The sequence below is a fragment of the Neophocaena asiaeorientalis genome, unplaced genomic scaffold (genome assembly GCF_003031525.2).
Source record: "Neophocaena asiaeorientalis asiaeorientalis breed wild unplaced genomic scaffold, Neophocaena_asiaeorientalis_V1.1 scaffold83, whole genome shotgun sequence".
Taxonomy (NCBI): Eukaryota; Metazoa; Chordata; class Mammalia; order Artiodactyla; family Phocoenidae; genus Neophocaena; species Neophocaena asiaeorientalis.
The window spans coordinates 800,511-813,051 of NW_020172867.1; the positions used below are offsets into that span (position 1 = coordinate 800,511).

The 12,541-nt window shown below is 39.0% G+C and overlaps 1 protein-coding gene across 1 annotated transcript in view; it reads left to right on the forward strand.

The window, feature by feature from the left end:
- The window catches only part of AKAP6 (A-kinase anchoring protein 6), a 569,716-nt gene that overhangs the window by 439,137 nt on the left and 118,038 nt on the right, over positions 1 to 12,541 (forward strand). The window contains exon 13 of the mRNA XM_024742005.1: positions 7,383 to 7,503. Coding sequence (XP_024597773.1) covers positions 7,383 to 7,503 — 121 coding nt within the window. The remainder of the gene's footprint in view (positions 1 to 7,382; positions 7,504 to 12,541) is intronic.

Here is a 12,541-nt window from a genome sequence, read left to right on the forward strand (position 1 = left end):
CATCTTAATAATGTTCAAACAATTTCTGTACTGCTTTGGAGAGTTTATGGGGTCTGTTGAAGAAGGACAGAGGTATGAGGGAACCTAAGACAAATCTAATCTACCTCATTTTAATGTGCAGAGCTTAATTCTTTTCTTTAAAATTTATTCCTTTATGCATTCCCCCATGTCTTTCACAAAGGATTTAAGTCAACTTACAAAAATATTTACAATAAAATAGAATAAATATTTGACTGAAGTAAGTTAAGCAAAAGTAAAACATGTGTAAGAAAACAAACAAATGCATATTCTATGCATGTCCTCAAGAAGGGCAATGATTTGGCTCTAAGCTTTCCACATCCAAAGAAAAGAGTGAAATCTCATCCATCAGAAAATTCATAGTGTCCTAAGATTAAAAATAATATATAAAGCTGCGGAAACAGCTGCTTATGCCATTGAGTCCTGAGAGGAATTTCTCCTGTAGTTCTTCAAGGAGAAGATAGGCATCTGTGATACTACATCCCTATAAGAGAAAACAAATTCCCAAGGCAGTTTTTTGATGTAAGCTGCAGAAGTGATGGCAAAGCACAATTCACTGAGAGCCGTTCTACAAGTAACCAGAACCCTGTAGTCTGAGCATAGCACTCTGTGGCCAGGGTCAGCCTTGATGGAGGAGATAGACAAAGTCATTTTGGGAGAGGACTCCATATTAAGTCTGCCACCAGGTTTTTGTTAGGGATTGGGTGGCCGAGAGTTATTTCTAGGTTATTTACCTCCTACCCTAACCCTGAGGGTAAATATTCTCTGTTGCTTCTTAAATCTTTGAAAAACAGGGAGGCCTAGGGTGGAGTAGACCTTTTACCAAAGGCTGAGCTGCCCAATGCTCACCAGTGTGCCAGTAGCAAGTCTGGATCCAGCCCCGTCTAACACACAGACAATGACATAGGAAGGTTTATATCTTTTTTTTTTTAAACATCATCTCTTGCTTTGTCTTTGGACGTATAGGTTCTCCCATTTGTGTTAGAATCACTACTGATTCTAAATTCTTCAGAATGTTTTCAAGCTTTTTGGCTAGAACTTAGTCCAGTGTATTATCTGAAAATTTAGAGAAAGATTTGACTTCCTGACAGCCTAACAGAATCCTCTAAATACGTCTAGAAATTTACATTAATATTTCTAATTTTATGGCTAATCCTGGAGGTTAGAATTTTTTTGCTTTATGGCTTTTATTTTAATAGCAAGTGTTTATGGACAGACTGTCCATGAGACCATGAAAAAATGGGGCCAGTCATTAACAAATCTGTAGGGTTGATCTTACTTTTCTTAGACATTTTCATATGTACATGGGTATATATGAGAATTGAGAAAATTACTGCTGGAAAGAACTCCATATTCCTTTTTATTTATTAATGGCAAAGGCAGGCTGCTTTTCTCATGAGGAAGTGGCTCATGAATTTTCATTCAAAATTGTAAATTAGTGTCCACACTTTAATATGTTTAGAGTGGAAAGGGATTCTACATGCAACTGTGCATATCAGATATCATGTCTGGAAAGCTAAATTTTATTCTTTAATGATATTATGATTGGGCTAGGTGCCACTCTTGTATCTCCCTTCTGTGCTTACGTGACACATGGAATAGAGGATAATAGGAAATTCTAATCTATTATTAGTATTTTACTTCAGTAATATTCTTAAACTATTTTTTTTACAAGATTTTGTTACCATTACCTTTAGTGTCATTTTTGAAAACCAGAGGCAAACTTCCTTGAGCAAATAAAATGAACAGTGAACACAGTGAATATTTGGGGAAAGAATCAATATGCTAAAGATGCTAGGAAAATTGGATCATTTAACAGAAGTTCCAACATAGACAAGCTGGTATCTCAGGAACCTATCTTGTGTTTTTGGGTGTGTTGGTGTGAAATGAACCATTCAGTTTACAAAAGATGGATTCTTAAATGCTCCAAAATATGTATTACTCAGCCTTAGGTAGAAAAACTTCCAGGGCTTTTTAGTATTATTTTTTCTTCAACTAATAGTTGCTCTATTTTGATGATTTCTTCATTTGGTGTCTGGTTTAATCAAAATTCCTTAGTGGACCAAGCTGGAACCTCATATATTCACACACACCTCCCATTGATTTCACTTGGGTGAAACTTTATCTTTTAAGCAAAGTTTAAGTTGAAATGTTGAGTTAATGATGCTCACTTTAAATACCAAAGGCTGAATGCATTTATGTATTCAAACACTTAGCTGGTCAAACATAACTCCCACCAGGGTTTAGAGGAAGGATCATTTCTTAGACTGTGCCGGCCTCACAAATAATATATTGCTATCCAATCTGCAGAAAAATGATACTGAACAGGCTTGTTAGTATTTTATTTCTATGGTGAAAGGCCCTGGAATCTTTTTTTAACCTTAAAAAGACAGAGAAAATGGTGAACAAGATGTTGGGAAATACTTTTGGCAATTACCATAGTAGTTAGCCCAAATTTAGAAATAAACTCTAAAGAAAAAATTGCATATTTATTTTTCCATAGTCTTCTCTCTGTCTCTATTAGAATTTCAGACCATGAAATAAACACATAATTCTGTATTTGTCTAACAAAAACTGACATTGATTTAGAAGGCTTTCTCCTCATACCATGATGAAGCTTTTAAAGCCCCGAAACTGGTTATATCATACCTACAATAGAATGTCCAGCTCTTTTGTTGTGAGCCCTTCAGGTATGTGGCAACTTAAAGGGGAAATATCCGGAAGAATAGCATTTTGGTCATGTGTTTGATTTATAACACCTTCTTAGAGTATTATACAAGTCTGCCTCGTAACATTTTCATAGAGAGTATAACATATTCATAGAGTACTGAAAAGGTGTGCTTTGAGACCTTTTAACATCTAGGAGATTATATATTTGAGTGAATGAGTTGACATGAACCCAAGCACATTTACAAAGAAAATTTTATAAGGAAAATCCCTCCAAAAGAGTAGTTCCTGTACTTGTAGCCTTTATAAGATTCTGAACTACTTGCCACAATTTCAGTCACCTCTCTCTCCCTTTTAAAAAGAGAGCATTTGTCACCGGGACTTCAACGAAAAGTACCTGGTTCTGAATTCAGCTGATTGAATCAGCATATTCTTCAAAGGGATGTAGAACTGTTAACTAGTTCTATGCTACCCCTGATAAATTTACTCATCTATGATCTATTTTGTTTTCCTGTATAGTAGCTGGCATTTTCCCTGGAAAACACCTTTTATAAAATCACTAGTATACAGCACACCTTTGCAGGTAATATAAACATAAGATAGTAAGCTACTTCCTTACCCAAGGATTTTCCTAATATAATAAGCACGTTAAATTGTAGTCATTTCAGAAGGTTTCAAAAAAACCAACAAAGAAATTCTAGTAATTTATTTCTGATTTGCTACAAAGTTATGTATTTGATTTCACTAATTTTGGAAAACTGTCAGGTTTTTTTCTAAGCTGTAAATTAACACATGGCAAAGAATCTGAAATCAGGCACAAATGCTTAAAAAATGTTTTTGTCGGACTTCCCTGGTGTTGCAGTGGTTGAGAGTCTGCCTGCCGAAGCAGGGAACACGGGTTCGTGCCCTGGTCCGGGAAGATCCCACATGCTGCGGAGTGGCTGGGCCTGTGAGCCATGGCCGCTGAGCCTGCGCGTCCGGAGCCTGCACTCTGCAACGGGAGAGGCAACAACAGTGAGAGGCCTGCGTACCACAAAAAAAAAAGTTTTTGGCTTCAGTATTAGGACCTTATGAGAATTTGTTGTTTAGAAAACACTAGCGCCGATTCTACACTTAATGAAACAAACTATAGTACCAAAGCATTTACTATATTTAACAAACTCAAGCCTAAATATTCTCAGCTAGGATGAAAATAGAATAGACTGGAGGAAGTGTATCTGTGTTAGGTTCATTCACCACTCGCTGGTCTCCAGTGTAGACCATCCGAGAACGAGCCAAAGGTACATTTAACTAGAAGAAATGGCTTTTGTTCCAAGTCCTTTGATAGGGAGAATAATAGGAGGGAACAGCTCAATGGATATAAAGACATGTTAAAGAGCTAGTAAAAAAAATTCCATGATTGTGAACATTTTATCATCCCATATGCAGTTTTCATCTATTTAAAATCTACTCATAAACCTTTAATTTTTAATATAGAAGCAGGATGTGAGAGGAATGGGAAGGCAACTCACATTAATTGAGAATGTACTGCATATAATCATTTCAAGTAAGCAAATGTACCATTGTACACTGAAGGCAAAATCTCACCTTCAGAACGAATGAAGTCTGTCTATATTGCACTGGTTGGTATTGGCATTTGGGGATGAGATATTATCTCTATCACATACTGCTCTTCTGAAGTCATTCTGGTCCTACTAAAAGTTTTTGATTTCATTATCTACATTCATTCATCATCATTTACCAGGTACTATCCTGGGCATTAGGGATACAAAGATAAACTCATACCTCGCCCTTGAATTGTTTAGTCATAATCAAAGTTTCTTTTTAAATCATACACGTATAGAAAAGAAAACAGGCTCCCTTATCATCTCTTACTGATTGATAATTTATGAGACTTCCTAAATACATACTTCCCTGGTACAGCAAGGGAAAAAAACCTGGTTTTAAGATCAGAGTTCAGGCTCTTACACAAAATGCTTGTAGCCTCTCCTAACAAATTAACCTTCTCTTTAGGGAACAACCTCTTAGGATAAATGCTGTTTTTCAGATTTCCTATTCCTCTCCCTTCTTTTGTGCAGGATGACATCTGAGCATATAGCGGGCTTACATGACCTTGTGATTCTGAGGTACAGTGAGGCCCCCTGGCTTAATGTGGCCCCTGGGTGCAGGCTGGCTGTGTTCAGTGAAATGGGTCTTGCCCCCGACATTATGAGGTTGCTCCCGACAGAGGGCTGTGGCTGTGTTGTTATCTTTTGGCTTGGTCAGGAGGTATTTCCTGCTGACTAAGTCTCATCTCAGCCTTCACTGGCCCAGCCAACTCCCTGAGGTCTGGCTTCAGAGGGCCCCCTGGCTCTCCTTGCAGGGGTGGGGGGTGGGGGGGGTCATTGTGTCTCTGTTGCCATGGCAACACCTCTGTCAAGTTCACCAGCTAAACTCCAAGAAACCTCATGGAAGGATGAGAGAACAGCCTCCTCATGGGGGATGAGAGAACAGGGTAGCAAAGGGAGTCCTGACCACAGCTCTCTGACTACAACATCCCCACTTCAGGTTATTGTGAGGACATTGTTTAAGGCAATCTCCCAGACTTCCTAGCAGGAAACAGAGCTGACATCCTGGTGCTTTTGGCTTTCCCTTTAGGTCTTAGGCCAAGACAGGGGCAGACACACATTTGAGCACCTGCTCCTCTTACCTTTATTTTGTTCTTAGTTTCCAAATCCACTGAGATGGAAGGGGTGAGCTTTTTCTTTCCTTTACCCTTTGCTTTTATTATTCCCCTGGATATTCTCTCCTGTATGCAAGTATTAGGATCATACTCTCCTAATTTGGGGGATAGCATTCCACCTTTCCCCTGTCTTTACGGTCAAAATGTGGGAGGTGCAAGGAGAGAAAAACAATGAACATAATTCAGGATGTATTTCTAAATGACTGTGCCCGTTGTGTGAGCAAATGCTTATTAGTCATTCCTTATTAGTCACTCACAGAATGAATAAAGAAAGGCTGATGGTTTATTTGTCCCTGTTGCAGTGGTTTTGGCTTGTTTGGTACTATTTTGAAATGGGATACTATTTCAGATTTCACACGTATGCTGTAAGTCCTTGCGACTCCAAGTGAGACCCAGGACCAGCAGCGTTGTTAGTTGCCAACACTCATTAGAAACACAGAATCTCAGCCCCACCCTAGAAGTACTGAGTCAGTATCTGCATTTCAACAAGCTCCTCAGCTCTGCCATATGCACATTAGAGTTTGAAAAGCACTGCTCTAGACCACCTTAGCCTTACTAAAGGTTTCGGCTACATCACCTATACCCATCATTGGCATTCAGTAAACATTTATTAATTAATTCTATGTGTTAGCCAATGATAATCCTTGTCCTGGGCACTTATGGTTCTAATCAAGAAGCTTTATAATTATGGTAAAGTAATTAAAATAAACTAGACAATTCTAGATCTAGTCTCCTTCATCACCAGACACACCTTAATTTTTTTTGACAAATCTATTAAGATTAAATTGTAAGTTATGAAAAGTGGATGTTCATTTTCTTGGAAAGCAGTCATTTCGTGTATAGAGACAGGAACAAGGTGGTAATAAAATGCTCACTTGATAAATTCAGATTCATACCTGAGGCTGCTGCTTCATTAGTACTGATAGGGTTTTGCTCAGTTAGAGTTTGACAAGACTCTAGGATTTCTTTTAGGGGGATGATTTTGGGGAGAAGGACACAGTCATAGTTTTTCATTCTGCGCTTTCATTTTCTGATCACAGTGTTTTAGAAGAATCTGAGCTTTACTTATTCACCAAGCTTTCAAGAGAGAATCACATTAATCCTTTTAAGCTCCTTATTCTAATGATTTATTTTGTTGAAAACCACAGTGATCCTCCTTTGAATTTTAATGATTGCTGGCTATTCAGATATTCATTGTTTTGACTTCCTGTCCTTACCTTTGTTTCCTACATGTCTGTGGGGAACACCTGTCTCATGCTGGATCTGCCCCTGGTTCTCACTGGCTTACCAGAGTCACTCAAGCCTATCCCTGAGTGTTAAGCTGAAATGCTGGCTACTCATCCATGACAATATATGTAGGATATATGTTTGCAGAGATAGGCAGATAGACAGCAGAGGGACAGATAAATGATTGAGTCACTTCCCAGAGAAAATAATATTTTGGATATGATAGTATATTGTGATCATTTTAGAGAAGTTAGTTGAATTAGTATTCTTAATCATGAAGGTATTGGGATGCAATACCTGTGGAAAATCTAGTCATAGAGAAAGGGGTTTGAATGTTGAGAGTGCTGTTTTTACCCCAAGTTCTTGACTGTGTAACCTTCACAAGGCACTGACCCTCCATTTCTCATTCTGTTAAATATGGCAATGCTCTTTCTCAAGGACATAGTAGTAATAATTTTGTTCAAATGCTGCAAGTCCTCAGAAAGGGTGAACAAATGGAAATAGCCATGATATGTCTCAGGTATGAGCATCAGAATTACAGGTTATGTTTTCAAAATCTAAGCAATGGCTATGTCACAAGCTTGAGTTCCTGTTTTGCTCTCTGTTTAACCACACAGAGAATTTTTCCTTCTCTTTTTACAGGTATCACCTAGGAACATCACAGGTTTTCAAGAATATATTATTGTAATATGAGATTTGAACAACTACACTGTATTTATGCATAATACATTCTGTGCCTTATCTTCAGGCTTCTGGACTTTGATTCAGAATATCAGGAGCTCTGGGATTGGCTGATTGACATGGAGTCCCTCGTGATGGACAGTCACGACCTGATGATGTCAGAGGAGCAGCAGCGGCATCTTTACAAGGTCAGAGCTACCCTTCTTGCCTTTACCTTGCTGTGGAAGATCTGATTAGCCTGACAAGTCTTTCTCTCAGGATATCTTTTGCGTTCATTGTATGTATCATGGTGTCTATTAGAATTCCCTTCCCTGTCCCCAAACTCATTTCCATCCCTTGTGTGCTGACAGGCTGCATGGACATCATAATTGCAAGAAAGTTCCCTTTATCACATTCTATTTGGTGTAATTCTATAGAAGGACAAAGGTTTATCTTCAAGATGAATAGCAATAAATGAAACTGCATTAATAAGTAGACTGAAACAAAATGAAGGATAAATGGGTTGGTAACATTTAACAAAATGTGTTTTGATTGGGGTACTCAGGTGGAGTCTATCCACCCCTCAGATCTTTCCAGAGATAAAAGAAATTTGCCTTCTGTTTGGCTTGCTGCTTCCGGGGTACAGGCCTTGTCCAATTTAATGTTTATTGGTGTTACGTAGCGCAGAGGTTGTCAAATTAAGTCAATGCATTTGCATGTGATTTAAGAAAACTGGCTTTGTACTCAACGTATTGATTGTAGGCAATCCATCTAATAACTATCTGTATTGTTTTCCATGTCTTAATTCACCCCTACCTTAATGTGTTTTACCAATTCTATTTAAATAGTCTTAGAAGTTCTTACAAAACAACCATGAGATTTTGACTGAAAAAAATGGTTGTAAGATTCAGTGTCTGAAAAAGCAGTTGGGGAGGGTAGAGGGACTTTTCACTGAAATATCAGACTGCAGTAAATCTTCCTCATTTAGGCAATTTTTATTGGAGTAATTCTGACAGTTGTCATCCTTGAATTGCTTTGAGCATATGGCATATTTCAAAGAGCAGATTGTGAATCATAAAAAATAAAATTAATAACTAACCACAGAATCAGCAACAGTATAATGACAAGAAACAGCTACCCTCTAGCTTTTTAAAATTTCTTATAGAATAAGAAGTACATTCAAGGTCAAATAAAAGTTGTCTTCTTTCTTCTCCAATTTTTATCATTTTAAGTTACCTTTCCTTAATATATTATTTTAAATTTTACCTCCTCTAAAGAGAGAGATTTATTTTCAAGGGTCTGGTAGACTTTAATTAGTGTCCTTCAGGGATCATCTTAGTTAAGAGAAGATATAAGCTCCCTAGGGACTCAGCAAAAGGTGATATTTTACTCCCTAAAGAATTCTGTCCAACATTAATCAAGTTTGTTGACTACTACCTGTTTCCTATATGGATAGCTGTCCACATTACCCACAAAGCTACCATCTTCTGGCCTCACATATTGTTAGAGTAACAATTTCAACCTAATGTAACCAAAGCCAGGTGATTTCGCATTTCATGCCGGGATCAAGAATTATGTGTGAAAAGTGCCTATAAATCTATATTAATTTAATGGTACAAAAATATTTGTTTCATTCCTAAGACTTAAGCATTAAAAGTCCAGCCAAGGGCTTCCCTGGTGGCGCAGTGGTTGAGAGTCCGCCTGCCGATGCAGGGGACGCGGGTTCGTGCCCCGGTCTGGGAGGATCCCGCATGCTGCGGAGCGGCTGGACCCGTGAGCCGTGGCCGCTGGGCCTGCGCGTCCGGAGCCTGTGCTCCGCAACGGGAGAGGCCACAACAGTGAGAGGCCCGCGTACCGCAAAAAAAAAAAAAAAAAAAAAAAAAGTCCAGCCAAAAAAAAAATACAAAAGTTATTTAATCATAAGCCATTATATCAGATTTTATTTCACCCATGATGCCAAATAACATTTCTTGATGCATTTTGTATTTTGCACATAAACCACTATTTTTTTTTAGAAACAGTGCTATTCTTTGTCAAAATCACATTCATATAATTTACATCACAATTAATAGGAAGACATTGAACAAAAAGTGCACTCTTCCTTTACTTGTGGTTTCCTTGTAAGTGCTCTGCCTGAGAATTCCCATTCTGGCATACTGAAGGCCATTATTCCACCCAGTCAGTACTTCTGGATTATAGTATTTTTCCAAACATTTATTTATTTATTTATTTTTTCCGGTATGCGGGCCTCTCACCATTGTGGCCTCTCCCATTGCAGAGCACAGGTTCCGGAAGCACAGGCCCAGCGGCCATGGCTCAAGGGCCCAGCCGCTCCACTGCATGTGAGTTCTTCCCGGACCGGGGCATGAACCCATGTCCCCTGCATCGGCAGATGGACTCTCAACCGCTGCGCCACCAGGGAAGCCCTCCAAACATTTTTATACTGGGGCTCTTCATTTGTGACTCATGTCCTCTGTTTCTTCTTTCAGATGCTCAGCATATCTAAGCTCACTAGACTAGCACTGATTTTGCATTAGGCTTGTAAACAAATTAAAGATTATGTTAGAAACCAAGGACAGTGCTATAGGTTTGTAGAGGGTCTCTCTTTATATAAGCTCCCAAATTATTCCAGACGTTTAGAAACCTCCAAAGCAATCCTGAGGATATTGATGAAGGAGTCATTTAGAACTTGGGGTGGCTCCTGAATTAGAAAAACTGAGGGAAGAAAATTAATCTCAGGTCTTTGCCAAGAATCCCCAGGGATTCTTAGGTTAGGTCAACATTTTCAGTGTCCCATTTCTCTGTTCTAATCTGCTTTTCTAGGAATCAACAAAACTAATGCCTTGGGCGAAGGAGGTTTGGAGCCGGTTGATCACAGAGACCCCTAAAGGACTAAAGCTTTTCAGTTGGTCCCCGGCCTTTCTAGGCTTTCAACACCATTTGAGTCTACCTTAATCATCTTTAATCTTAAAATTTGTTGGCCCTAAAAGTTACCAATGCTTCATCAGCATTTTTCACCAAGGGTACCATTGACATTTGGGACAAAACAGTTTTTTATTAGTTTGTGCAACCGTTCCTTCCACTACAGGACATTTGTTATTCATGTTCCTCTAGTCATTGTGACAACTCAGTTGGACACCCAACTCATTTCATAGCATTTTCAATCTACCTCAACTTATCTACATCATCTTCATTTCTTTTTTTTTTTTTTTTTTTTTTTTTTTTTTCTTTGTGGGGTCCTCCCCTCACAGGCTCAGCAGCCACGGCTCACGGGCCCAGCTGCTCCGTGGCATGTGGGATCTTCCCGGATCGGGGCACGAACCCATGTCCCCTGTATCAGCAGGCGGACTCTCAACCACTGCGCCACCAGGGAAGCCCCATCTTCATTTCTTAAAATGCTTGTATAACAGCAAGAAAAATGCTTTGCCCTTGTATTCTTTGTTATTAAGCAAAGAACCTTACATGGTTGATATTGAACTAATAGTTGTTGAGTTAAAACAATTAAGGATGGGATTGAAGCTCATGATCCCTGCTATTAATGTAAACAATGAGGGTGAAAAACTTTTAAGAGAGACCTTCAACTGAGTGATGGTAAAATTCCAGGAACTGTAGATCAGAACAGAATCATTATTCCTGTTATCGTAGAATCTGAAACTTTTGTTCTCCTTTCCCTGGGGTGGGGCTCTCTCTGTTTCATCTTTCAGCTGATTTCCTGGTATGCATAGGCATGCCCAGACCCCAATTCTGCATTACTTAGTCCTAGGTTGATGCCTGAAAATCACCTTTGGAAATGTTAGGTTAGAGAAAAGATAGTAAGATGGTTGTCAGTGAGTGTGAAGATTTTTTAGCATTTTCAACGTTAGACACCACCTTTCCTGACTTTACCTGTTTATTTTCTATTCTTGTCTCTGCTAGAAAATCATGTGACCTTAACTCCTAGATATGGAACTTCTGATAAAGACCCCAGACTATTCATTCAGCAGACCTCCTGAGCGGAGCACCTGTTATGATATCTTGGTTACCCCAAACCAGCAAAATATTCAAGGAACTTTTAAAGGAAGAGAATTAGGTTTAACAGGCAAAGAATACATAGATACAACCTCACATAATTTAGAACCTTAATATTACAGTGGGCTGTAAAGTGGATTATCTGTTTAAGACATTTCTTGTTATTTTCAGATTGTTAGAAATTTAAGATCATTTTCTTTCTGATTCGTTTTAAACTGCAGGGCCATTAGAACAACCTGATTCTTATTAAAAAGTAACCACTCCCTTAATATGTTTTCTTCTTTGTTTGGAGACAGTGAGACATACTGCCAATGTCTTTCCTTCCCCCTTTTCGGTCTGGCTCAGCCTCAGAATGGGGACCTTCTGAAGCTATTTTCTAATAAACATTGGCAGTATCAGCTTAGAAAACACAAATGTAGTCTTTTCTCGTCTTTTTCTTCCTCAATCTGAGAATCAGCTCCAAGGAGAATTTACTCCCACTCTCTCATTTTCTTTCTCTTCATTCCTGCTACCTTCCTAAGTAGGACAATTTAATTTGTCAAAAGTAACACCATGATTTTGAAAGTTCAGCTCCTATTTGGACTAGCGTTACGAAGCCAGAATTCATAATCACAGGGAGCTGTCTGCATGTGCATTAACTATTAATGGAGAAATATTTAAAACCCACTTGCAAAGGAAAAGCTTCATTTTTTCATATCTGCAGATCAAAGGTGGCATTATTCTTGGGTTCAGGGAAGCTCAAGACACCTCCTCCCCCATCCTATATATTTTATAGACTGAGTGGCCTGGAAGCATCTCCATGATGGGAGAGCTGGAGGCCAGGCAGCGGCTGTTGCTGCCGCCTTGCCCTCTGCAGCAGGCGCAGCTGGTTCTGGAGTGCCGTGAGGCTGTGCCCTGTCATGGGCTTCTTTCCTTGCCACAGGGCACTGCTGTTCTCTGCCACCTGCAGAGCACAGGTGACAGAGCCCCTAGCCGTCCTGGATTGGTGTGGGGTTTCAAGGGTTAAGTTCAAGGGCCCAATTCAGAAGTTGTAGGCTGGTGATTATTGTTATAATTAAACAAGAGCTGTTCTCAGGTAGTGTGAAGCTCACTAAAACACCACATTTATAGATTTGTTCCTTGAGTGAATGGCTTAGCTGTTGCTCATCAATAAAATATTAGATTATATTACTTCTCAGGGGTTAAAAATAACCCTTCCAGCTTAAAAAAAAATAACAATATTAACACTCACTTCAACCA